This window comes from Nilaparvata lugens, chromosome 8 (assembly GCF_014356525.2).
Source record: "Nilaparvata lugens isolate BPH chromosome 8, ASM1435652v1, whole genome shotgun sequence".
NCBI classification, from domain to species: Eukaryota; Metazoa; Arthropoda; class Insecta; order Hemiptera; family Delphacidae; genus Nilaparvata; species Nilaparvata lugens.
Genome location: NC_052511.1, coordinates 1,559,519 through 1,587,084, shown reverse-complemented (window position 1 = coordinate 1,587,084; position 27,566 = coordinate 1,559,519). Strand labels below are relative to the sequence as shown.

At 36.7% G+C, this 27,566-nt stretch overlaps 1 protein-coding gene across 1 annotated transcript in view; it reads right to left on the bottom strand.

The window, feature by feature from the left end:
• Positions 1 to 27,566, bottom strand: part of LOC111052576 (peroxidase) — a 142,045-nt gene that overhangs the window by 19,674 nt on the left and 94,805 nt on the right. Inside the window, exons 2-8 of the mRNA XM_039433702.1 lie at positions 24,852 to 24,930; positions 14,378 to 14,547; positions 13,267 to 13,448; positions 12,915 to 13,091; positions 11,281 to 11,480; positions 5,745 to 5,940; positions 2,537 to 2,734 (exon numbers count right to left, since the gene is read on the bottom strand). Of these exons, the coding sequence (XP_039289636.1) occupies positions 2,537 to 2,734; positions 5,745 to 5,940; positions 11,281 to 11,480; positions 12,915 to 13,091; positions 13,267 to 13,448; positions 14,378 to 14,547; positions 24,852 to 24,872 (1,144 nt within the window). The 5' untranslated portion in view covers positions 24,873 to 24,930. The remainder of the gene's footprint in view (positions 1 to 2,536; positions 2,735 to 5,744; positions 5,941 to 11,280; positions 11,481 to 12,914; positions 13,092 to 13,266; positions 13,449 to 14,377; positions 14,548 to 24,851; positions 24,931 to 27,566) is intronic.

Sequence of the window (27,566 nt, the reverse complement as noted above, 5' to 3'; positions counted from 1 at the left end):
CGATTCAGTTGATAGAGATAAGCTATTGCATAAACTTGAGGCCATTGGAGTTAAAAATACCGCCTTGCAATGGTTCAGGAGTTATCTCTCGGAGCGCCAGCAATTTGTTCAAATTGAAGGAAAATCCAGTGAAATGGACAATATTGACTTTGGAGTAATTCAGGGAAGCACTCTGGGTCCAACATTGTTCCTGGTATATATTAATAATATTTCCCAATTGAACACAACAAGTAAAATATTTCTATTTGCTGACGACACTGCTGTAATTTCTGTAGGTAGAGAATGGGAGGAAGTTTATAGAAATGCCACAAATGATCTCGCTAGAATAAAAAATTGGTTTGACCACAATAGTTTAACAGTAAATCTGAGTAAAACAAAGTATATGCCTATAGTGACCAGGAACCAATCTGATCCAGGTTCTAGGCAAGTAAAAATGCATTCCTGTAGGGATATAGAATCTACTGCATGTGCATGTGGGTCAATCAAGAGAGTCGACCAATATAAATACTTGGGGGTTATTTTTGACAATCATCTGAGTTGGGTCCCTCATGTACAGAATTTGAAACAGAGGGTTAGGAGGTTGCTTTATGGTCTGTCTCAACTCAGTAATGTACTAGACATCAGGTTGTGTAGGAGGATTTATCATGCCTACGTGCAATCAGTGTTGCAGTATGGCATAATAGCATGGGGAGGGGTATCATCCACATGCCTGGAGCCACTGGCCGTTACCCAACGTACAATCATGAAGACCATCCTGAAAAAAGAACCCAGGTACCCCACGTCGCTGCTTTTCTCGGACTTCCCTGTGTTAAATTTAAGACAGCTATTTATTAAAACAATTCTTACATATATTAGGAAACATAAAATAGAACTTCTTGCCAACATACAGCACAATTACTATACTAGACTAAGAAATAACCATGGCTATTCTATCCCCAGATTAATGCATGGAATAGAACTTAAATCACCGTTTTACTTAGCTCAAATTATCTATAGGAATTTACCGGAAGACATGAGGGAGGCCGAGGGTTGCAGCGATGTGGTGTATAAAAGGAGGTTGGTGGGGTGGCTCTTTGGCTTGGGCTGGAATGGAGCTGAACAACTTCTTCTTTCACCCTACACGTAGCATCCCAGCATTGATTATATACTAATATTACATTTGCATCACCGCTTGTCTTGATCCCTTTGCTCTTTCACTTTTCTGTATCTTACTTTTATGATCACTCTGCGCTAACAAACAAAAACAAAATGTTTTGTCTTGTTTTTTCTCCTCTGATGTAGACAAAATGATATCTTATTAATTAAGTATGTTTGTAGTATATTATTATTTGATGAGATACATATTACTCTTGCTTGATAAGAACTCTCCCTCAACCACAGACGAACAGTCTTTTTGGGGGAATTCCACTCTATATGTATTATGGTAATAGTGTATAATATGTAAAAAAGAATCTTTAATAACCTGTTTGAAATATTGTAAAAACAATGAAATGTATGCACTTTTACATATTCTTTTAATGTACCAAATGTGGAAATAAACTGATTTGATTTGATTTGATATAGCAAAACAGAGAAAATGTAGCAACGCATCATTCTAAAGCTTCATTTCTAAAGACAAATTGTGGGATTTGAAGAGTGAGCTCATTTTAACAAACACTGAATGGGCTTTTTCGATGCGACACCGGATTTCTTGAGAGTTATCCCACTTCTCACTAATAATTGTTCCTAGATAATTGTACTGCTTCACTCTTTCTACCTTGATCGATGTAAAGGCTGGCTCCAGCAATGTTCTCTTTACTCACTATCAGAAGTTTTATTCTCTTTGTGTTTATTTCTAAACCATACTGTGAGCTTATTCTTGTTACACTAAATACTGTATATTGATACTATTGAATGGAAACTATGTTCTTCAATATTTTAGTACATTAAAAGCTTTAAAATTGAAAAAAATTGAAGTTTTCCTCCTTCTTCCTTTCACGGTTGAGAAATCATTGTCTGATCCGAACCTCTTTATGTAGAAGTTGAATAGATTATTATTCGTAGGTATATTCGAGCACTTTAGAGCTCTTTGAATTCATTCCCACAGTTGCAAGAGACTTCACAGAACTGGAAAGTATTCCAATCTGTAAGTGGATAAATCTATCAGGTACTACTCTAAATGAATAACTGAATGCCGGTAATCAAATAACAAAAAATTTGCTTATTACATCGCAGTCAAAATGGTTCAAAAAATAATGCTCAACTTCAGCATCCATAAATTTGACTTCAGATACAACTGTTGTTGATGAGATGTAGTGATATTTATCCATACCAAAACACTGAAATGTTGTCTAGAAATATCACTAACTTAGTGATATTTCTATGCAACATTCCAGTGTTATTCAATAACACTTCATTCATAACAATACTCTTAACAGTTCATCCCAGTGTTATACACTTTATTAACACTTCAGTGTAATAACACACCATTCATAACGACTTCCAACATTTCATTATTCATCAATTTATTGAGGGTCCACAGTAGTGAATAGCTCACCGATGAAGATGGGCAGCCACTCGTAGTAGTTGATGTGCTGGAACTCGGCGATGAGGATCTTCCTGGCCTCCTGGTAGAGGGTCTCGTCGTCCCAGTGGGGGTTGAGGTGGTGGAGTGCGGTGGCCAGTCGGTTGTGTTCACGAAGCAGTACGGTCTGCAGAACAGTCAGTTGGGGGTTCTGGTTGGCTCGGACGTCACCTAAAACGGGGTAAAAGTTGGTTGAAATTTGTTGAAAATACATAGAAATTGAGGTGGAGATGGTTGGAAGTGTGTTGGGGAAAAATACCTTGTAATAGATTGATTGATTACTTTATTTATGTAGATTACAATATATACTGGCCTATACACTTATATACAATAGCTTACAATACAGCAAAGTTATAGATGAATCTACATAATATAGACTAAGAAAATAATTATTGAACTGTATATGATACGAAAAAAGCAATTTGTAATAACTAAAGATAATATTGTTATGCATTTACATAAATTGGCGGAGCTTTGGACATATCAATGTCCGTTCTTCGGAGAGAATATTCAAAATATCCTTCCCACTAACTCTCTACCGAAACGTTAATTTCATCAATTCAACTAAGGATTCATTTATAAATGGAAATATTGTTAAAGTTTTAATTAATATGAATATTCAAGAGAAAGAAAAACAGAAAATAGAGGGAGATGGTAAGAAGTAAACCACAATTAGCCTACTTTGGAAATTAGGATCAGCTTAGTTGAAAAAAATCAACTAATGTTGGATTAGTTGAACAAATCTAAAATAGGAAAGAAAATCACCTATAACCAACAAAACTGGTTGTAAAATACTTTGAATTTGAGGATGTTCAAAGATGGTTGAAAGCGTGTAGGATTAGTTGAACGAGCCTAAAGGTGCGTACAGATTAACGCGCCGCGAACATGAGCAATTCACTTTTTATCAGCTGATGCCAAGCTTTTTATATCTATATCTTATACCGTTTCTGTAAAAATACAGATATAGTCAGCTGATTAAAAGTGAATTGCTCATGATCGCGACGCGTATATCTGTACGCACCTTTTAATAGAGAAGAAGCTGGTTGAAAGTATGTGGCATTGATTGAATTAACCGAAAAGTAGAGAAAAAGTTTGATTGGAAGAATCTGAGATCGGTTGAAAAAATGAACGAATTTCTTCTAAGATCGGCAAATCTTGGTTAAAAGTATGTGGCATTGGTCTAAAAATATCATCTTTTCATTCCCAACCTCTGTTATTATTCACTTCATTCTCAGTCCTAGAGAATCTAGGATTAGAATCTAGTAGAATACTCATAGTTTCTTGGTTTCTCTTTTATTATTACACCATCATAGCCTATCATAGTTCCTCATCTCGTGTATAGTATCACATAGCCATACAAAGCCGTTATCAGGACGAGTCGGCAGGGCAGAAAACTCTCTGATTGGCTGATTATCAGCTGATTTAATTGGCCTTTGGGGATCAGCTGATAATTATCCAATCGAACAGCTTTCTGCCTTGCCGACTTACCTGAAAAAACGCTTTCTATCAGCTCTATTAGATACTATCCATAAGATGAGGAACTATGTTTTTTCCTCTCAATCAATATTTTTTTATTGCATTGTGTCATGGCTTACTTTGGATAAAGGCTGGAACGCACAACTTGGCAACGTCGCAGTCAAACTCAGCTCCAAGCTGAGCAAATTGAATTTACTTGGGTAGACTCCCTATTAACTACCAGCTTTATGCCCATTATCAAATATACCAATACTGAGAAATTTAATTCAATGATAGTAAAAAATATATAATATTAACTATCTATATCTATAGTAGACTGTGATTGTGTTCATTGTAATTCTTTTGATTTGAGAGCAAAATTCGGGATTTTCCCACGTGCTTTCATATTGGATGAATAAATTTATAGGCTTGGAATATCAGGGTTTCTCAAATGGCAAGTTTTCAAGTTAGAATCATTATTATAGATCAGGGGTGTCCACAGAGGGGGTTAGGACGCGAACTGTGTCCTTGAAAGTCTTGGAGGTAGACTGAAAAGTATTCTTGGAATTCTTGGTGTTAGGCTAAAAAGTATCCTTGGAATTCTTGGTGTTAGGCTAAAAAGTATCCTTGGAATACTTGGTGTTAGGATAAAAAGTATCCTTGAAATTCTTGGTGTTAGGCTGAAAAGTATCCTTGGAATTCTTGGTGTTAGGCTAAAAAGTATCCTTGGAATTCTTGGTGTTAGGCTAAAAAGTATCCTTGGAATTCTTGGTGTTAGGCTGAAAAGTGTCCTTGAAATTTTTGTCGGTGGGCTCAAAATCGAACACATCTTGTCGGGGTTCCCAAAAAAGGTCAGTGTTTGAGATGACTACTGGCGAGAGATTTTTGTACAGGGGACAGAAGCAAACTTCATTCTGAATTTGAGGAATTGGTTGCGTTCATGGTTGGGTGAGGGGGGGAAGTAGTGCTTGGTGTATAAAAAATCTCCTTTAAGGCTGTGCAAAGGCTGAAAATAAACTTTCTACTGGTGATATTTTTCAAAGTTTTTCGATTTTTTTACTATCAAGCTATCAAAATGACAAAGTTTTCTCAGGAAAACATTTTTTCTCCGATCATTACTTTTTGAGATATGAGCGCCTAAAGTTAAAATGTTTGGAACAGAACATTTCAAATTCGGTGGGAGATAAATCCATGAGATTCATAGGATAGATTCTTCATGGTTTTGTTGATTTTGTTTCTCTGAAAATATCTATTTTTGAGAAAGTTATTCAATTTACCAAAAATGACCAACAATAACTCAACTAAAAGTTATTTTTGGTAAATTGAATAACTTCGTCAAAAATTGATATCTTCAGAAAATTTTTATTTTACTAGATCAACAATATCATGAAGAAGCCATCCTCTAAATCTCATGGATTCATCTCTCACCGAATTTGAAATGTTCTGTCCCAAATATTTAAACTTTAGGCGCTCTTATCTTAAAAAGTAATCATTGGAAAAAAATGTTTTTATTAGAAAACTTTTTCATTTTGATCGCTTAATGATATACAAATCGAAAAATATCACCAGTGGAAAAATTTTTTTTAGCCTTTGCACAGCCTTAAGATATTGTATAGAATATTCCCCTTTGAGAAGTATTTCTCCTGGTCTTCGTACCCCTATTTCCCATTGAGAAGTATTTCTCCTGTTATGGAATTTGATGGATTATGCAAAACTAATTACTGACCGAACTGGTAGCAAGGTTCATCCTCGGACTGGACATCACAGGCGGCCGATTTGTTGAAGTTGTCGGGTGCAAAGGGTCTTCCTCCCTTCACCTGCACCCTCAGTCTGCCTCCAACTCCCTCCCTCAGCTGAGCGGCCAGCTGGGCGTTTGAGGCGTACACAAGGGAGGCGTCCATCCAGTGGGTCACTGTCACCAGCTGTTGAGGGGAAATGTTAGATTTATCAGAAATTTCACAAGTTTATTTGATATTCAAGGTAAGGAAACTAGTTGTTTTTTAGTAGAAGCCTGAGGGTTGAGACACATGAGACAGTGATCCAGTGGGTCACTGTCACCAGCTGTTGAGAGACAAAGAGAGAAAATGTTAGATTTATCCGAGATTTCACAAGTTTATTTGATATTCAAGGTAAGGAAACTAGTTGTTTTTTAGTAGAAGCCTGCGGGTTGAGACACATGAGACAGTGATCCAGTGGGTCACTGTCACCAGCTGTTGAGAGACAAAGAGAGAAAATGTGTGATTTATCCGAAATTTCACAAGTTTATTCACTATTCAAGGAAAGTAAACTTGTGGTTTCAAGTAGAAGCCTGAGGGTCAAGACACATGAGACAGTGATCCAGTGGGTCACTGTCACCAGCTGTTGAGAGACAGAGAGAGAAAATTTTAGATTTATCCGAGATTTCACAAGTTTATTTGATATTCAAGGTAAGGAAACTAGTTGTTTTTTAGTAGAAGCCTGAGGGTTGAGACACATGAGACAGTGATCCAGTGGGTCACTGTCACCAGCTGTTGAGAGACAAAGAGAGAAAATGTTAGATTTATCCGAGATTCACAAGTTTATTTGATATTCAAGGTAAGAAACTAGTTGTTTTTTAGTAGAAGCCTGCGGGTTGAGACACATGAGACAGTGATCCAGTGGGTCACTGTCACCAGCTGTTGAGAGACAAAGAGAGAAAATGTGTGATTTATCCGAAATTTCACAAGTTTATTCACTATTCAAGGAAAGTAAACTTGTGGTTTCAAGTAGAAGCCTGAGGGTCAAGACACATGAGACAGTGATCCAGTGGGTCACTGTCACCAGCTGTTGAGAGACAGAGAGAGAAAATTTTAGATTTATCCGAGATTTCACAAGTTTATTTGATATTCAAGGTAAGGAAACTAGTTGTTTTTTAGTAGAAGCCTGCGGGTTGAGACACATGAGACAGTGATCCAGTGGGTCACTGTCACCAGCTGTTGAGAGACAAAGAGAGAAAATGTGTGATTTATCCGAAATTTCACAAGTTTATTCACTATTCGAGGAAAGTAAACTTGTGGTTTCAAGTAGAAGCCTGAGGGTCAAGACACATGAGACAGTGATCCAGTGGGTCACTGTCACCAGCTGTTGAGAGACAGAGAGAGAAAATGTTAGATTTATCCGAAATTTCACAAGTTTATTCACTATTCAAGGAAAGTAAACTTGTGGTTTCATGTAGAAGCCTGAGGGTCAAGACACATGAGACAGTGATCCAGTGGGTCACTGTCACCAGCTGTTGAGAGACAGAGAGAGAAAATGTTAGATTTATCCGAAATTTCACAAGTTTATTCACTATTCAAGGAAAGTAAACTTGTGGTTTCATGTAGAAGCCTGAGGGTCAAGACACATGAGACAGTGATCCAGTGGGTCACTGTCACCAGCTGTTGAGAGACAGAGAGAGAAAATGTTAGATTTATCCGAAATTTCACAAGTTTATTCACTATTCAAGGAAAGTAAACTTGGTTTCATGTAGAAGCCTGAGGGTTGAGACACATGAACAGTGATCCAGTGGGTCACTGTCACCAGCTGTTGAGAGACAGAGAGAGAAAATGTTAGATTTATCCGAAATTTCACAAGTTTATTCACTATTCAAGGAAAGTAAACTTGTGGTTTCATGTAGAAGCCTGAGGGTCAAGACACATGAGACAGTGATCCAGTGGGTCACTGTCACCAGCTGTTGAGAGACAAAGAGAGAAAATGTTAGATTTATCCGAAATTTCACAAGCTTATCAGTATTCGAGGTAAGGAAACTAGTGGTTTCAAGTAGAAGCCTGAGGGGCAAGACACATGAGACAGTGATCCAGTGGGTCACTGTCACCAGCTGTTGAGAGACAGAGAGAGAAAATTTTAGATTTATCCGAGATTTCACAAGTTTATTCACTATTCAAGGAAAGTAAACTTGTGGTTTCATGTAGAAGCCTGAGGGTCAAGACACATGAGACAGTGATCCAGTGGGTCACTGTCACCAGCTGTTGAGAGACAGAGAGAGAAAATTTTAGATTTATCCGAGATTTCACAAGTTTATTCACTATTCAAGGAAAGTAAACTTGTTGTTCATCAAGTAGAAGCCTGAGGGTAGAGACACATGAGGCGTTTTTTTTTTTAGACGATTGACACACAAGGCTTGATTAGAGGCTTGTGACACGGGGCGTCATAAGCCTAGTTTGACTTCCCGCCCTGTCGACTCGTCTGAAAACGCTTGAAAAAAGCTTTGTATATATTTTCTCTATGTTAGTACTATGAAAGGTTGCTGCGTCCATAGGGGTTAGTGAAGAAGAAGAAGAAGAAGAAGAAGAAGAAGAAGAAGAAGAAGAAGAAGAAGTAGAAGAAGGATCACTCCTGACATTCGAAACACTTTGAGTTTCTAGATTATTTTTGTCTACAATAACTCACTCACACAGGAAATCGAGCCAGTAGCTAATGCCATCTATCGGTTCATTTGGAAACTATTAGATGAATCACTTTGTCTGCATTGCTGGCTTGTGATTGGCTGTAGGCGTGTCTTGTTACGAAGCCTAAATAGAACGGACCAATCACATGGCGTCAAGTATTTGAAGGCGGTCTGAGCGGGTGACATTCACTTCATCGAGATCAAGAATCTGCTCGGGTAGGCAACTTCGGTACGTCTAGTTTTCGGTTTGTTTAAGAGAGATGTAAAAAATGGATAGTGATGAACTGTTCATTTTACTAATACTATGATAGGTTGCTGCGTCCATAGGGGTTAGTGAAGAAGAAGAAGAAGAAGAAGAAGAAGAAGAGAAGAAGAAGAAGAAGAAGAAGAAGAAGAAGAAGAAGAAGAAGAAGAGAAGAAGAAGAAGAGAAGAAGAAGAAGAAGAGAAGAAGAAGAAGAAGAAGAAGAAGAAGAAGAAGAAGAAGAGAAGAAGAAGAAGAAGAAGAAGAAGAAGAAGAAGAAGAAGAAGAAGAAGAAGAAGAAGAAGAAGAAGAAGAAGAAGAAGAAGAAGAGAAGAAGAAGAAGAATGATAGTACAGATGAAGATAAATGAGGAGGAACGGGATCAAGAAGAAGATGAAACAAGATAGCCAGGAAGAAAAGAGGAAGGGAAAGATGGAGAAAATAATTGAGCATGAAAAATGATAAGAAACCGGGACCAAATCAAAGTGAAGACAAGAGAACAAGAAATACAAGAAATTGAGGTTGTCAAAACTACAAATAATAATGCTCAACCAGTGGAAGAAGAGAGAGAAAATGTTAGATTTATCCGAAATTTCACAAGTTTATTCACTATTCAAGGAAAGTAAACTTGTGGTTTCATGTAGAAGCCTGAGGGTCAAGACACATGAGACAGTGATCCAGTGGGTCACTGTCACCAGCTGTTGAGAGACAAAGAGAGAAAATGTTAGATTTATCCGAAATTTCACAAGCTTATCAGTATTCGAGGTAAGGAAACTAGTGGTTTCAAGTAGAAGCCTGAGGGGCAAGACACATGAGACAGTGATCCAGTGGGTCACTGTCACCAGCTGTTGAGAGACAGAGAGAGAAAATTTTAGATTTATCCGAGATTTCACAAGTTTATTCACTATTCAAGGAAAGTAAACTTGTGGTTTCATGTAGAAGCCTGAGGGTCAAGACACATGAGACAGTGATCCAGTGGGTCACTGTCACCAGCTGTTGAGAGACAGAGAGAGAAAATTTTAGATTTATCCGAGATTTCACAAGTTTATTCACTATTCAAGGAAAGTAAACTTGTTGTTCATCAAGTAGAAGCCTGAGGGTAGAGACACATGAGGCGTTTTTTTTTTTAGACGATTGACACACAAGGCTTGATTAGAGGCTTGTGACACGGGGCGTCATTAAGCCTAGTTTGACTTCCCGCCCTGTCGACTCGTCTGAAAACGCTTGAAAAAAGCTTTGTATATATTTTCTCTATGTTGGTACTATGATAGGTTGCTGCGTCCATAGGGGTTAGTGAAGAAGAAGATGAAGATGAAGATAAAGATGAAAATGAAAACGAAGAAGAAGAAGAAGAAGGATCACTCCTGACATTCGAAACACTTTGAGTTTCTAGATTATTTTTGTCTACAATAACTCACTCACACATAAATTCGAGCCAGTAGCTAATGCCATCTATCGGTTCATTTGGAAACTATTAGATGAATCACTTTGTCTGCATTGCTGGCTTGTGATTGGCTGTAGGCGTGTCTTGTTACGAAGCCTAAATAGATCGGACCAATCACATGGCGTCAAGTATTTGAAGGCGGTCTGAGCGGGTGACATTCACTTCATCGAGATCAAGAATCTGCTCGGGTAGGCAACTTCAGTACGTCTAGTTTTCGGTTTGTTTAAGAGAGATGTAAAAAATGGATAGTGATGAACTGTTCATTTTACTAATACTATGATAGGTTGCTGCGTCCATAGGGGTTAGTGAAGAAGATGAAGAAGATGAAGATGAAGATGAAGATGAAGATGAAGATGAAGATGAAGATGAAGATGAAGATGAATAATAGTACAGATGAAGATAAATGAGGAGGAACGGGATCAAGAAGAAGATGAAACAAGATAGCCAGGAAGAAAAGAGGAAGGGAAAAGAAAGAAGAAGAAGAAGAAGAAGAAGAAGAGAAGAAGAAGAAGAAGAAGAAGAAGAAGAAGAAGAAGAAGAAGAAGAAGAAGAATGATAGTACAGATGAAGGAAAATGAGGAGGAACGGGATCAAGAAGAAGATGAAACAAGATAGCCAGGAAGAAAAGAGGAAGGGAAAAGATGGAGAAAATAATTGAGCATGAAAAATGATAAGAAACCGGGACCAAATCAAAGTGAAGACAAGAGAACAAGAAATACAAGAAATTGAGGTTGTCAAAACTACAAATAATAATGCTCAACCAGTGGAAGAAGAGATATAATAACATTGTTAAACATGAATGAAACGGTCAACCCTCCTCTACGACTACAATTATTAGGTATGATTGTATTATTCATTATGGCGTGTTTCATTCTGGGAGTAAATGATTAAAACAACGAAAAGTCGAATTTTGTGACGTCACGTTAAGGTGCGTACAGACTGTCGCTCTGCTCCGCAACCGAACGTCACTCCAGCAGAGCGATTGATGATCGACCGGCGAGCAACAGTGGTTCGACCGGGGAACGCGAGAAGATCTAACATCTTCCGTAACGTTCATGATGGGTGCGTGGGCGGTGCGACTGTGGTTCGATGGTGGCACGAGGGCGGTACGAGGGAGGAGCGTGCTCGGTGCGGGTTGGAAGCACGAATATGTGTACGCAGCTTTACGCACCTGTTCAGCGGGATGAATCCCGGTGGAGCAGCCAGCGTCGAGATCAGTGGTACTCCTGACAAAGTTCATGCACATCTGGTTGAACTTGGCGTAGACAGGGTCGTCCTCAGGGATGATGATCGGGAAGCAGTACGAGTTGGCGTACTCGGCAGGGATCCTCAGTCTACCGTCGGGGCTGCAGCACTGGATAGAGTGCGATTCTGGAAGAAATGAATTAAATTAATTGAAACAATTCTCACTTTCAACTGGAGTTCAAAATTTTAGTAATACACACAGCACAACAGCCGGTTAAATCTAAACCGTGATTAATTTTACGAGAACCAATCAGAGAAGGCGTTCAGAAAAGACGGCTTCTCTGATTGGTTCTTGTGGAATTAATCATGGTTAAAATTTAACCGGCTTTTGTGCAAATGGCACTATAGGTTATATCCGAGAAAATATATAGTATACGAAGATACTATACATGGTATAGGGCGTTTATGTTCCAAAATAATTATTATAATTATCACTCGATAAGCAGCTTCTGTTTATGTTTTTAGATGTTTAGATGTTAAGATGCTTATATGTTTGTATTTCACCGGATCTCGAAAACGGCTCTAACGATTCTCACGGAATTCAGAACATAGTAGGTTTATAATATAAAGATTCGATTGCACTAGGTTTCATCCCTGGGAAAACTCACTGAAGGACATTAAAAGGATAATTATTATTCATCCTTGGAAAAAGAGCTGATATGATTATTTCGTCGTCTGTTGGTGATGGAAGTGAGTGAGCGAGTTCATGTGTGTGGGACTGTGTCAAAATTATGACTCAGCAGTTGAACTTTTGTAATCATTCAATCAGGTACTTAGTGCCGGTTACAAAAAGCCAGGCTATTTTCAATCCTGATTATTTCCAGTAGATCCATTTTTTTGAAATGGTCTTCTCTGACTTGGTTCACGTGAAGTTAATCAGGATTAAAATTTAACCGGTTTTTGTGCAACTGGGCCTTTGTGAGGCCCAATTTTTGCATTCCTCTGGGAATTAATCTCAATTTACTGTGATTAGATGGAACATTTCTGTATGAACTATGAATGATATTATAATTTCTTCTCTCGTAATACATTTTTTATGCTTTTGTGCTCTAGAGCGAAGCTCGGTCCCCGATATATAATTATATGTTCCAAATTTTCCTGTTAACTCAAGCCGATAGTCCTAGTACTTATTTTTGGTGAAGCTGGTAGTCTCTCATACTGTGCCGCTCTTACACTTTTCCACTTCTAACAGCACAGTGATAATGGACAACAGTAGTCAACAGTAGATAAGTAATATATATCATGTTTTAGATAAAATAATAGATGAGTAGTCAACAGTAATCGGCTTGATTTAACAAAAAATCTGCTTGAAATTTGAAACATGAACGACCTAAAGCATGGGATATCTTCTCCTGCCATCTTTTTTCTATCGCTTTACATAATTTTTTATTCTACAAAACTTTATTTCTACTCATAATTGAAATATTGACCTCAAAACTTGGTTGTACAGTAAAGATCAAACGAACCAAAATTTATTCCCACAATGAAAAAATAATTCAATAAGAAGAAGTAATGTGAATGAAAACTAGCAAATACAAATGAACTTGAAGTTGTACTCACTGGCCTGTGTTGTACCCATAGCCATGCTCATGTCGTGGGTAATGATTTGTCCCCACTGCATGGAGTTGAGAGTCCACACCGGGTCGGGGATGGGAACATCTGGGAACAGGACAATGCTCACCAACCGGGAACCTGGCAGTTTCTGGCCGGTGACTGATACTGGGGGTGCGTGCACTCCTGAAAAATTGAAAGAAAAATGTTATTTCGGAAAATAATGAAGTGACTCTGAGGGGAAAATGAAGGGGACATCATGTTAGTAGAGAGAAACGGTTTATATGAGAATTCTATTTACGGTATTTGTTTGGGGTATTGATAGGGTATCTATTTTGAAAAAGTAGAATTTTGAACTCACCATCAGCATACTTGGGCGGTAAGAGACGGGCATATCTTGTGTTGGGGGTTCCCCACCTGGGGTATTTCAGGTTATTGCAGGACCCATCGATGGCCCTGTACTTGGAGTCCACGCAGGGGCCGAGGGGCGTCTCGGGGCACACCTGGGGGGCAGCCGGGGGGCCTGGGGGCGGGGCTCCTAACCTGAAAAACAGAAAATAGAAACTTGAGATTTTAAGATTGAAGATGATTCATTGCACGGTTCACCTGCCATTGTTCTCATCTTCAGAAACCATCATAAGTTTATCACATTTTATTGATAAGAAGTGAGGCTACTTTCAGCTCAGATAATGTTTGTGAATTTATTTTTGAGGAGTCAATAATCTATGAAATATATATCTCGTCTTGGATCATGACCAGTGAGCTACTGAGCTGAAGTTGTTTAATTGGCGAAAAAGGTCTTCTACTCGTATTCCAAAAACGATGAAATATAATAAGAAGTCTCTCCTCATTCTCTGGAAACAATCATGAGAGAAACAATCATATTACATGTTATTGACAAGAAGTGAGGCTTCATTCAGATCAGATAATGTTTGTGAATCTATTTTCGAGGAGTGGTAGTGTGTAGTGATTGGAGTCTATCTGTCAATAATCTATCAATCTATCCCTCGTCTTGAATCATGACCAGTGAGCTACTGAGCTGAAGTTGTTTAATTGGCGAGAAAGGTCATATTTTCCAAAAACGACCAAATATAATAGGAAGTCTCTCCTCGCATCCTCTGAAAACGAGCTTACACCTTCAGCAAATAAGGCATCATCAACATCAACTTCATTTACCCCCAGTTGCAAGTACGTCGGTTAATGATTTGTTAATCAGCGTTAATGTCCATATTTAACATACGTACGTGCAACTGGCCCTGAATTATACAAATAAAATAAGATGGAGAAGAACGAGAAATACTAACGAGTTATCCTGAGAGCGACAGAAGCAGCTAATAAGGGTGACGACTGACGAGTATGACGAGGCATGGTGAGCCAAGGGTGCCACATCAATGCAATATATAAACTACGTAGATAAATCACGAATATAGATGGAAGTTTATCTATTGATACATAAAATAGAGAATACTAACGAGTTATCCTGAGGATAAGCAGCTAGGAAGGGTGACGAGTAGGGTGATGAGTATGCTGAGGGCATGGTGAGCCAAGGGTGCCACTCCGAGATGCGCCGCCACATGGGAACTGGGAGCTGGGTGAACGATACTGTGCGAATGATACGCTGTCGCTGCTGCCGTATCAAGATCTGCAACACAAGTACACAATAATCATGATACGCAGAAATTGATAATTTGATACGGCTAAATTTATAAAATTTTGAAATAAAAAATAAAATTGATAATCTATCCTTCAGATAATTATAGCCTACACGGCATAATAATTATGGGAGCTGGGTTAACGATGGTGTGTGAATGATACACTGTCCCTGCTGCCGTATCAAGATATGCAACACAAGTACACAATAATTATGATACGGAGAAATTGAAGATTTGATAAGGCAAAATTGATAATTTGATACAAAATAGAATTGATAAACAAGAACCTCCAGATATATAAAACACAAATTGTGATATGACGAAACTAATATGGATTTGGTTGCAGAGTTAGAAAAGGAAAGCGTCATCTGCTTTGTTGAATGATAGACAAGGATAGCATCACTAATGTTAATCAAGTAATGCCATTATAACGTGGTCCTTAATAATATAGTTTCTGGTTTTGTGAGAGGCAATCATCAGTAAGGAACTTAGTTCATGATTATTATATCTCAAGTTTTTATATAGTTTAAATACGGTAGAAAAATTGAAGCAGTTTTGATATTAAAGCTATCTCATAATTTTGTAATATTTATTGCCACTTAGCATAAACGTCAAGTTACTCTCTTATACGAAAAGTTATTGAAGATGATGGTTTTTTGATCCATTCCGAGCTGCGATGTATTAACACACGTTTTCTCTATATATTTCACACGACATGCAGTCAAATATTTAAGTAAATAATCGGTCGAGAGTACTACAGTCAGTAGGTAGAAGAATTTGATTATTTAATTAAATATTTGACTGCATTTCCTGTGAAATACATAGAAAAAAATGCCATTATAACGTGGTCCTTAATAATATAGTTTCTGGTTTTGTGAGAGGCAATCATCAGTAAGGAACTTAGTTCATGATTATTATATCTCAAGTTTTTATATAGTTTAAATACGGTAGAAAAATTGAAGCAGTTTTGATATTAAAGCTATCTCATAATTTTGTAATATTTATTGCCACTTAGCATAAACGTCAAGTTACTCTCTTATACGAAAAGTTATTGAAGATGATGGTTTTTTGATCCATTCCGAGCTGCGATGTATTAACACACGTTTTCTCTATATATTTCACACGACATGCAGTCAAATATTTAAGTAAATAATCGGTCGAGAGTACTACAGTCAGTAGGTAGAAGAATTTGATTATTTAATTAAATATTTGACTGCATTTCCTGTGAAATACATAGAAAAAAAGGGTGTGAAGTTATTCTTTTATCCGATTAGTTACTATGTAACCCGACAAGGTACTCTCTTAAGGTGCGTACAGATTTACGCGCCGCGACATCAGCTTTTAATCAGCTGATGCCAAGCTTTTTATATCTGTATCTTACCGTTTCTGTAAAAATACAGATATAATCAGCTGATTAAAAGTGAATTGCTCATGTTCGCGGCGCGTATATCTGTACGCAAGTATCTATACGTCAAAGTTACTCTCTTGTCAGACAAATTTATGAATGATTATGAAAAACTAGTGAAGCATTCTCATTCAAATAAAACTGTTGCACGTTTGATATTTGACTGGAACGTCAATTCAACTCCACAATATTTTTACATCGAAAAAAAACAGGATTAACTCGTTCAAATTTATGAGAAAAACAGTTCAAAGACCAGAAAAATACTTCTGTCACAGTTTTTTCCAATCGATTGACACATCATCACTATCTCTGGATCTTCTCCCAGTTATTTATTGATCTTTTCATCCAATATTTATTGATTTATCCACTTTTTTCTTCGATATTCATCGACGATTTATCTGCTTTTTTCTCATCAATTTGTGTCATCATTTTCCTTATGCAACAGTTGCCTCATTTTTTCCAGTTGTACTATTTCACAGTGACTGCTCTCAAGGAATGCTGATGGAGATGGAAAAGAAGAGTAACGATGTTGGACATCTATACGTTATAGAGTAGCAGTATTTGATGAACATGGTGTTGCTATCCTTGTCTATCTGCAGACAAAGCAGATAGTGCTATCCCTCTCTAGCTAGGCATCGTTGTCGAATCGTCTTTAGCCTATGATATGGTTTGACATTTGGAACATAAACGCCCTATACCATGAGATATGTCATATGCCATATTTTATCTATTGATATAGGTTTGTTGTATTTGAAGTTTTTTATTTCAATAATCTACAATGAGTCTATTCAAGCCAACATGTTAGGAAGATTCCTTCTCTTGTCCACTTGAGACCTTTTTGCCTCTTTCACTGATTAATAATTCTGATAGTTAATGCAATTGATAGTTTTCTGATAAATTATGTTTTCATATTTTGCGAAATTCGTTGAACAATTATTAGCAATATTGTCATTTATGTGAATTAGTGTATAAGCCAGAATATCTTTTATCACACAATTAATAAAGAGCTCCAATTTGATCTAATCTTTCTAACGTGTGAAGGTCATTAAAAATTATTGGACTCCACCGAGAAACTTTTTTACAATAGTTCTGATAAGCATACATAATTACATTATTGAAACTCTACACCATTTTTCTAGACTGGTTCCTTATATTGTATTCTCCAAAAAACATCTTTTGTGCCAATAAACCTTTGTGATTAACTCATTAAAATATTGACCTACAAAGTGACTAATATCTGATTAGAGCGAATAATATGCTGTTAAAATTCAACATCTTTTGTGCCAATAAACCTTTGTGATTAACTCATTAAAATATTGACCTACAAAGTGACTAATATCTGATTAGAGCGAATAATATGCTGTTAAAATTCAACAATGATACAATAAACAACTATCAATGCTCATTGTTGATGTCGAGCATAGAAGAGCGGGCACTATAGAGTGGTAACGGAGTAGAATAGAGGAACTAGCACTATAGAGTGGCCTAGTCTGGGAAACTGTATCAAGGACGGTTGTCTGTTATTTTTATAGTTTGACAGTCGATAAACTTCTATTTGTATTGACAGTCCTGTCACTCTCTATCAATGAATGAGTGGGAAAATATGCGTGTAATAGTCATAGAATAAATTGTCTACGGTATAGCCTTGCTGGATAGACAGTACAATGAGACAGGTTTGCTCTACAATTGGATAATTCAACCTCAAACTGGGAGACTTCACTCCCTGAGAATAACTCAACTTGACGTATAATAAGGTGTTGTCAATATTATTCAGACAATGTAGATTTAAACAAGAAGATAAAGATGGAAATTACTGAGATATTGCAATTATTCAAATGCTAATGAATTAATTATTATTATTTAACGAAAATCCAAATTAAATGCTGTAATTCACCCGAAGACTTCTGCTACTGCAAATATTGACAACAGGGTAAACAGCTAGATGGAGATTCGATGAGCGAATGATTTCTTATCATTTTTCATGCTCAATTATTTTCTCCATCTTTTTATTCTTTCTTTTCCCTTCCTCTTTTCTTCCTGGCTATCTTGTTTCATCTTCTTCTTGATCCCGTTCCTCCTCATTTTTCTTCATCTGTACTATCATTCTTCATCTTCTTCTTCTTCTTTTTCTTCTTCTTCTCCTTCTACTTCTTATTTTCTTCCTTGCTATCTTGTTCCTGATCCCGTTCCTCCTCATTTTTCTTCATCTGTACTATCATTCTTCATCATCATCTTCTTCTTCTTCTTCTTCTTCTTCTCTCTCTTTCTTCTTCTTCTTCTTCTTCTTCTTCTTCTCTTCTTCTTCTTCTTATTCTTCTTCTTCTTCTTCTTAAATGTGCCTGTTCGCTACGAACATGGGCGATCAAAATGGCGATTTTCACATTATCCACGGCAATACAAAATATTTCTATGGAGCTTTTTCCACACCAGGATAGGATGTTGTTTAGCCAAGAAATTATTTTTCTACCTGGGCCCCTCTTTCCAAATATCTTTTCTTGAAGAATCACCTGTAATAGAGAATATCTTACGTCTTTTCTCATTATATATGTCCCAGATACTGGATCTTTTTGAATTTTGCATAAACGCTACTATTCAGCATTAATTACATAATTTAATTTGGATTCCCGTTAAATAATAATAAGAAGATAAAGGTTGCACAAAAGCCGGTTAAGTTTTAATCATGTTTCACGAGAAACAACCAGAGAAGGCTTTTTTGGAGAGTTGACTTCACATTTTTGTAAGAATATTTCAGCCTCATAGGTGTTGTAGATTATTCAATATATTTTTTATTTATTAATATACAAAGGCGACTTTCTAGAAGTATTTTAAGCTTGGGTGATGATGATGATGATGATGGGATGAATGATAATACAATGAAGGTAGAGTTATGAATGGATAAAAATTATAGGTTATGCTATCCACTCGAATTGATTTGAGTCCACTTTTCAGTTCAAAAATAAATAAATTCAATCTAAATAAATAGATTAAATCTAGAAGACATGACCTTACATTATAATATTGATACATAAGGTTGTATATTCTTCAGGATAAGGTTTTATTATTAAGGTTTTATTATCAGGAAATCAGTAAAAGTAGCTTACAAGCTTAAAATAATGAGGCGATGTGTCACTATTTCAAGTGACGCCAATCACAGGACAGGCACAGTTAACCTTGCAATTAGTGACATTTCCAGTGATGTAGAAGTGGTTGTGGTTGTAATTGGATCTGTTTGACTTTGTATCGATACTAGATTGATCGATGAATGAATTTGTCGATCTTGGGATTGAATTCAGATCATTTTTGCTTTAATTGGATCAGTCACTCGGTTGGAGTGAAGTAAATTGATTTTGTATCGAAACCTGATTGATTAATGAATGAATTTGTCGATCTTGGGAGTGCATTGAGATCAGTTTTAAATTTAATTGGATCAGTCACTCGGTTGGAGTGAAGTGGATTGGATAGTGTTTCCATAATGAATGTCTGATATTTAATTTAACACATGTCACCAATTATTGAGAATGCAAAGCTTTCAGTAATCTTCTATTGTATAATAAAGGAAAACAATGGCTTATATACGTACGGGATAGGAAATTCACAAATTTATTTATTTATTCTTACAAAAATCTAGGAGTTCAACAGGCATATCAAATGTCGTCTGTTATCTCGTCTGAACTACTGGACTGATTTACATGAAATTTTGCATATAGATTCTTGATTTATCGAGGATGGTTATAAGCCTGTCTTCAATTCTTGAAGATCTTAGTTGGTCAAGTTTTCAATTAGACTCTTGCGGAGCACGGGTTACCTACTAGTCTATCTGTAATGTATAATTGAATTGAATTGATTTTATTCTTTCACAAAAAAATCCATATTTATAAAACATCTGTAAATGTACTAAATTAAATATATAATAAAGGAAGGAATTGGCTTATAAACGTAAAATATAGGGAATTACGAATGATGCATCATCACGTCTGAACTATACAGGACTGATCAACTTGAAATTTCGCATATAGATTCTTAATTCACCGAGGATGGTTATAGGCCTATCTTAAATTCTTCAACATATTAGTAGGTCGAGTTTCCAGTTGGTAAAGTTTTAATTGGACCCTTGCGGTGCACGGGTGACCTGCTAGTCAGTAATACATAGCTCTTTTTCTGTTCATCACATTATTCTCATCAAATAAAGATACGAACACAACGAGTAATTATGCTTAATCCTGATTGGTCGATTGAGTAACAAACTGGAAACAATTCTAATTGGTGTCGCTGTTTCTGATTGGTCAACGAGAGTTTAAGAGAGGGGCCGTTGTGACTGTGTTTGCTTGCTCCTGATTGGTCGATTGACTAGCTGACAAGAATTCAAAATGTCGTCTTCTTCTCCGATAGGTCAATTTTGACTACCTTGAATACTCTTTAAAATTGCATGGTATGCGGTTTGTGAATGAGAAATTGGAATTTCAATCGAATTTGATTCATAAATAGGTATTCTGATGCTTTCCCTATCAGTGCAATCTTGAAAAAAAGCTTTAATAGCTCAATTTTATTGCAAGATTTGAGCCTAAACGTTTAATTAAGACCATGTTCTTCATGAAGCTTCAACACGAGTTCAACCCGATCTAGGAGAATCTATTGAATCAAGCTTCATTTGGTTGCATCTTTATAGACTAAGATGCCAAACGATAGAATCAATCCAGATTTTTAGTCTTGACAAAGAGGCTTAAGGCCTATAGTGAGGTTCACGTTACAATGGCAGTGTTTGATTAGCATTGTTGTTGCTATCCTTGTCCATCATTCGACAGAGCCGATAGTGCTATTCTTCTAACTCCGCAACGTTGCCAGATCGTATTCCAACAGGGTAGGAATATATTCAGATTAATAAGCTAGCTGACAAAGTAGTATACTAAGGGCCATTTGCACAGTGAGAGTTCAAACTAAATTTAATTTTAAACTGGAATAAATACGTATCAAGTCTAGTTTGTTACAATGTATTTCATTTTGAGTTTAAGCCACCAGCTGGTTAAATCGAGTTTAAGCTTTTACTGTGCAAGCGGCCCTAAGTTGAGTAGGTTTTACAACGATAATGAATCAATATACGAGTACTTTTGCAAATTTCATTGTGGGATTGTAACATGAAGAATTTGAATTTGTAGTCTATAGTGAGTATGATCATAGAGAAAAAAATAACATAAAAGATATCTCATTTTGGTATAGGTTGTTTATGTTCCAAATTCAAGCCGATTTTATGTGAACTCAAGCCGATTACTGTCGACTACTGTCTATTATTACTATTTTGGTCGGGTGAGAGTGTAGGAACGGCACAGTATGAGAGACTACCAGCGTCACATAGCTTCACGAAAAATAACTACTAGGAGTATAGGCATGAGTTAACAGTGAAATTTGAAACATAAACGCCCTAAATCAAATGATATCTTCTTATGCTAACTTTCCTTCACGGGATGGCCATAGGGAGAATATAGATTACATTAAAAGATAGTAGCATAGAGGAACAATAGCGTAAGTAGATATCCCATGGTATAGAGCGTTTATGTCGCAACTTCTACTGTTATCTCAAGCCGATTACTGTCGATTTTTTCTGTTTTGACCGGGTAAGAATGTATGAACGGCACAATATGAGAGACTACCAGCGTCATGAAGCTTCACAGGAAAGAACTAAGTGGACTATCAGCTTGAGATAACAGTAAAAGTTACGACATAAACGCCCTATACCATGGGATATCTACTTATGCTATTGTTTCTCTATTATAGTAGTCTCACATACTGTGCTGTTCCTAAACTCTCAACCGGACAAAACAATAATAACAGACAGTAGTCGACAGTGATAGGCTAGAGTTAACAAAAAATAGGCTTCAAATTTGGAACATGAACGACTTATACCATGTTATAATATCTTCTATATTTTATACTATTTTTTCCTACGGTATGACCAACTTGATTCTCAAGCAAACTAAGAAAGTTTCTTTGAGTAAGAGCCACACTGTAACTAAACGTGCAACTATAGGAACGTGATCTAATCTCCAATACAGCTGTAATCCAGTCCTTCATTGGGTGAACGGGAGCTGAGCTTATTCTGAAAAATAAATAGAATCGTGCGGCGATATCAAAGCGACAATCTCCTTGTCCTTGGTCCTTCGTCCTTGCTCCTGGAGAGACAGTCTAGCTTACTGTCCTGCCAGTTACACCACGTTATAATGCCAGTATTTGATCAACATTGGTGCTGCTATCCTTGTCTATCATTCGATAAATCAGATGTCGCTATCCTTTTCTAGCTCCACAACTTTGCCAGTCGTTTTTCAGCAATTTAGATTTATAATATTCATCAACAAAATATTCAATCTCAATTGTGGAATTTCAATATCCCATCATTAAAATTATTCTTAAAATTAATTAATTATCATTAAATCATCATAAAAATTATCCCATCATTATCCTTGGCGAATATTATTATCTCTTGACTGATGGAGTAATATTGATAATTTTCAACAAGAATGAACTGTGATATCACATCAGATATACCGGTATCAGCTATCCTCCATAGAAGGCAGTAGTAAGGTAGAGAATCGGCAATGTTTGTCTTCCTATCATCCTCCACTGACATTATAACGTGGGCCTAACCGTATCCATTCTTTAATTGCTTACATCTCATCACAAACTTTTCCTCTCTCTCTCTAACTTCATGCTCCCTGAGATATCCCTTTCTCTCTATTTGAGGAGGAGAATCGGCAAAGTTGTTCTCCTATATTTCTCTACTGACATTATAACGTGGACCCCACCGTATCCATTGGACAATTGTTCACATCTCATTATAAACTTTCCCCCTCACTCTCTCTTACTGCATGCTTACTGATATCCCTTTCTCTCTATTTGAGGCAGAGAATTAGCAACACTTTCCTCCTATTTTTCTCTTTCATTATAACGTGAACTTCACTATAGTTATTAGCCAATTGTCTACATCTCATTATAAACTGTTTCCCTCTCTCTCTCTCTTACTAAATCACTGATATCCCTTTCTCTCTATTTGAGGCAGAGAATCGGCAAAGTTGTTCTCCCATACTTCTCTACTGACATTATAACATGAACCCCTCTATAGTTATTGGCCAATTGTCTACATTCATTATAAACTGTTTTCCTCTCTCTCTCTCTCTCTCTCTCTCTCTCTCTCTCTCTCTCTCTCTCTCCTCTCTCCCTCTCTCCCTCTCTCTCTCACTCTCTCTCTCTCTCTCTCTCTCTCTCTCTCTCTCCTCTCTCTCTCTCTCTCTCTCCTCTCTCTCTCTCTCTCTCTCTATCTATCTATCTATCTCTCTCTCTCTATAGTTATTATATTACAAATTGCTATTTCATATCATATACAGTTCAATAATTATTTTCTTAGTCTAAATTATGTAAATTCATCTATAATATTTTGCTGTATTGTAAGCTATTGTATAAGTTATAAGTGTATAAGCCAGTATATTGTAATCTACACAAATAAAGTACTTAATCAATCAATCTCTCTCTCTCTCTCTCTCATACTACTTGCTCACTCCTTCCCTTTCTCTCTATTTGAGAAATCAGTCATGTCTTATCGTTTATTTCTAGAGTTTTAAATGTTACATCAGTTTGATTGTTTTGATTGACACGGATCAATTAAAAGTCGATCTTACCACAATCACGATTTGTAGATTCAATCAAGGTCGTGTGTTACATTTTTTTCTTTGTTTTGTGTGTCAAATGGTTGCTCAAACAATTTGATGAATGTCATTGCTATAGAGAGGTCCACGTTATGACAGTATTTGATTAACATTGGTGTTGCTATCCTTGTCTATCATTCGACAAAGCAGATAGCGCTATCCTTCTCCAGCTCCGCAATGTTGCCAGTTTGGTTTTAAACAATGTAATAGTATAATTATCTATTATTCAATAATATAAATATTTATTATTTATTAATATGATTATTTCATATAATTTGAAGAGCGGTTTGACTCAGTGGTCGCGCTTATAAGCTATCGCTTAGATGAGTTGAGAATCATGCGTCTGGTTCTCTTGTTGGAAGGGTGTCCGCTTGAGCCAACTCCTCTGAATATGATTCATAGGTTGTAAAATAGCTTCCCGGTAGTTCGGAACCCACCAAAAACTGTGGGTCCTTTCATCTCCCATCATCATCTGTCTCATTACCCATGCACAAGTCTAGACCTCATGTGGGTATCACTCCCAGCAGCAAGAATGAACAGTAATATCACATCAGATATACCGGTATCAGCTATAGTCTTTAGAAGGCAGAAACAAGACAGAGAATCGGCAACGTTGGTCTCTTATCTTTCTCCACTGCCATTACAACGTGAACCTCACTATAGATTGTGGGGTGGTTCCATGTCAAATCAACTCAGGGAATGTTAAGGTGCGTACAGATATACGCCCCGCGAACATGAGCAATTCACTTTTAATCCAACTGACTATATCTGTATTTTTACAGAAACTGTAAAGCTGCGTACACATATTCGCGCTTCCAACCAGCACCGAGCACGCTCCTCCCTCGTACCGACCTCGTACCGCCCTCGTACCACCATCGAACCACAGTCGCACCGCCCACGCACCCATCATGAACGTTATGGAAGATGTTAGATCTTCTCGCGTTCCCCTGTCGAACCACTGTTGCTCCACGGTCGATCATCAATCTCTCTGCCGGAGTGACGTTCGGTTGCGGAGCAGAGCGAAAGTCTGTACGCACCTTTAGATACAAATATGAAAAGCTTGGCATCAGCTGATTAAAAGTGAATTTCTCATGTTCGCGGCGCGTATATCTGTACGCACCTTTAAATAAGATTTTTCATCAATGCATGAGAGTTAGAAATAACTAAGTAACTCATTAGTTACTCTTTTGTAACTTACCAGAGGTTTTCTTTGCGGCATAAGCCACTGCTGCTAGCATAGAAAGCCAGCAGCCGAGTTTCACGGTTTTGGCCATCATCTGTAACACAAAAAAAAAAAACTAAATTAGAAAAATTTGAAATATGAGGCATGAAATTGACATGTAGGAATTAGTTAATATTCTCGAAATGAAATTCTCTGATGTTATTTTAGATTCGGCGAGAATTCGAAGTATAGTATAGATATGAAACATCATGAGTTTCATAAGTTTTTACACCAACAGGTTGAAATATATTACTAGCTGACTTCAGTAATCAACGAATTTCAACTTAGGCTACTCTAGATTCGGTGAAGAATTTGAAATATGAAGCGTAAAATATCCAGTTAAAACATCTTGCAGCAGGCCCGGCCCCAGGGGTGGGCGGACCGAGCGGCCGCCCAGGGCGGCAGATATTCGGGGGCGGCAAAATTTAGGGAGCATTTTAAAATACAAATAAATAATGAATTCATAATATTAAATGTGAATAGTAAAATTATATAAGAAGCTTTCCCAAACTCAAGCTAATGAAGACATATCTAAGATCAACAATGTCCCAGGAACGTCTATGTTGTCTAGCGAACATAAATAGCTCAATCCCTAGATCTTGAAGAATTGGAGAAGGAATTTTCCTATGCAAAGGTCAGACGGGTTCTACTTAATTAAACAAGTGTGTTAAGCAAACTCGTGTTGTAGCAATTGTAGTTTTAATCACTTAACAAGTTAAGTAGGCCTAATACTCTCTTGCAGTCTCTTGATTTAAAATTACCATCTTAATTATGTTTTCTCATTGTGTACCGTATCTGTTCAGAACATAAAAATAGTTCAATCAGTTATTTTGTGGTACTGTTCCCCAATATTTTTATTTGTCAAATATTTGTTTAAATGTCAATTTTAACTTAGACAGCTGATAATCTTCGGGTAAATTTTCAAGTAAACAATTAGATGGGATACCTTTGGGTGGGGGGGGGCGGTGGTTGCCGATTTCGCCCAGGGCGGCAAAGTCCCTAGGGCCGTGCCTGTCTTGCAGTTACAGGTGGGAACTAGTTAATCAGCTAGGATCCAACGAATTCACCATGAAATGTTCTAACGAGTTTTTAATGTTGGCATCATTTATATCTGACCGCCTAGTCATGTCGAAATTGATTCAGGACTGGTATTTGGAGAGCCTGGGCCCAGTTTAGGCTTGTTTTTAGCCTATTACTAGGCTTATTTCGGCAATGGATTAGTGTCTATGATACTCAAGACATGATATCGATGACTTGACTAATTTCTTTGGAGTAGATTATACATCTTTACAAATCAGTATCAATTATGAGGATTTTCTTGAGTGGAATTATTGCAATGGTTTGTCTGCATTTTCTCCATTCATTAATCAATCAACATTCATTCATTCATCATTCGTGATTCATCATTATTATTCATCATTCATTATTCATCATTCATCATTCATCATTCATCATTCATCATTCATCATTCATCATTCATCATTCATCATTAATCATTAATCATTAATCATTAATCATTCATCATTCATCATTCATCATTCATCATTCATCATTCATTATTCATCATTCATCATTCATCATTCATCATTCATCATTCATCATTCATCATTCATCATTCATCATTCATCATTAATCATTCATCATTCATCATTCATCATTCATTATTCATTATTCATCATTCATCATTCATCATTAATCATTCATCATTCATCATTCATTATTCTTCATTCATCATTCATCATTCATCATTCATCATTCATCATTCATCATTCATCATTCATCATTCATCATTCATCATTCATCATTCATCATTCTTCATTCATCATTCATTCATTCATTCATCACTCATTCATTCATTATTCAATCACTTTTTGCTATTAGAAAAAACGACTAGCAGTCATATATTTTACAATAAATGAATTAATCACTCACTCAGGTTGACAACCAAGAAGATGGCGGACCTGCCGAGAGATTTCGTTGTCACAGTGAGTGATTAATTCATTTATTGTAAAATATATGACTGCCAGTCGTTTTTTCTAATAGCAAAAAGTGATTTAATAATAAGCAGTTCGTGATGGAAAACAACATTGAGGAATTCATTATTCATCATTCATTCATTTTTCATCATTGATCAATTAATCAATCAGTTTATTCATCCATATTGGTATTGCCATCTTCTAGGAGTCACCCAGAAAAAAAATGCTCGAAAACTCCTTGAAAATAAAATTCAAGTAAGAAGCAAGAAACTTAGACAGGGAATACTCAAGATAGAAGGAAAAAAGTAAGCCTGTTTTTTCTCCCACCAAGAATTTTTGTCATTGGAGGAAATAAATGAATAAAATATATAATATTATTCCTTGGAGTTGATGAAAAAGTGACATACGGAGTAATTATTTGAACAGAAGGTTGCTGTAATGAGAGTTTATTACATCGTAATTAGCTGAAGTAGAGCATGATCTTGCTGGATTATTGTAGGTTATGAACTTGACCTTTAATAAAGTACTTTGCAATATTCTACTAGAAAAGACAAAAAAGAAACTTGGAAGTTCTGTGAGTGTGAAATAAAGATAAAAACCTGTGGTAGGTCTAGTATGGAGTAATTGGGAGAGAAGAAGAGTGTACTATCCATGATAAAGTGTTGAAACAGAATAAGAAAACATACTAATAAGGGTGTTAATTAGTTGATGCTAA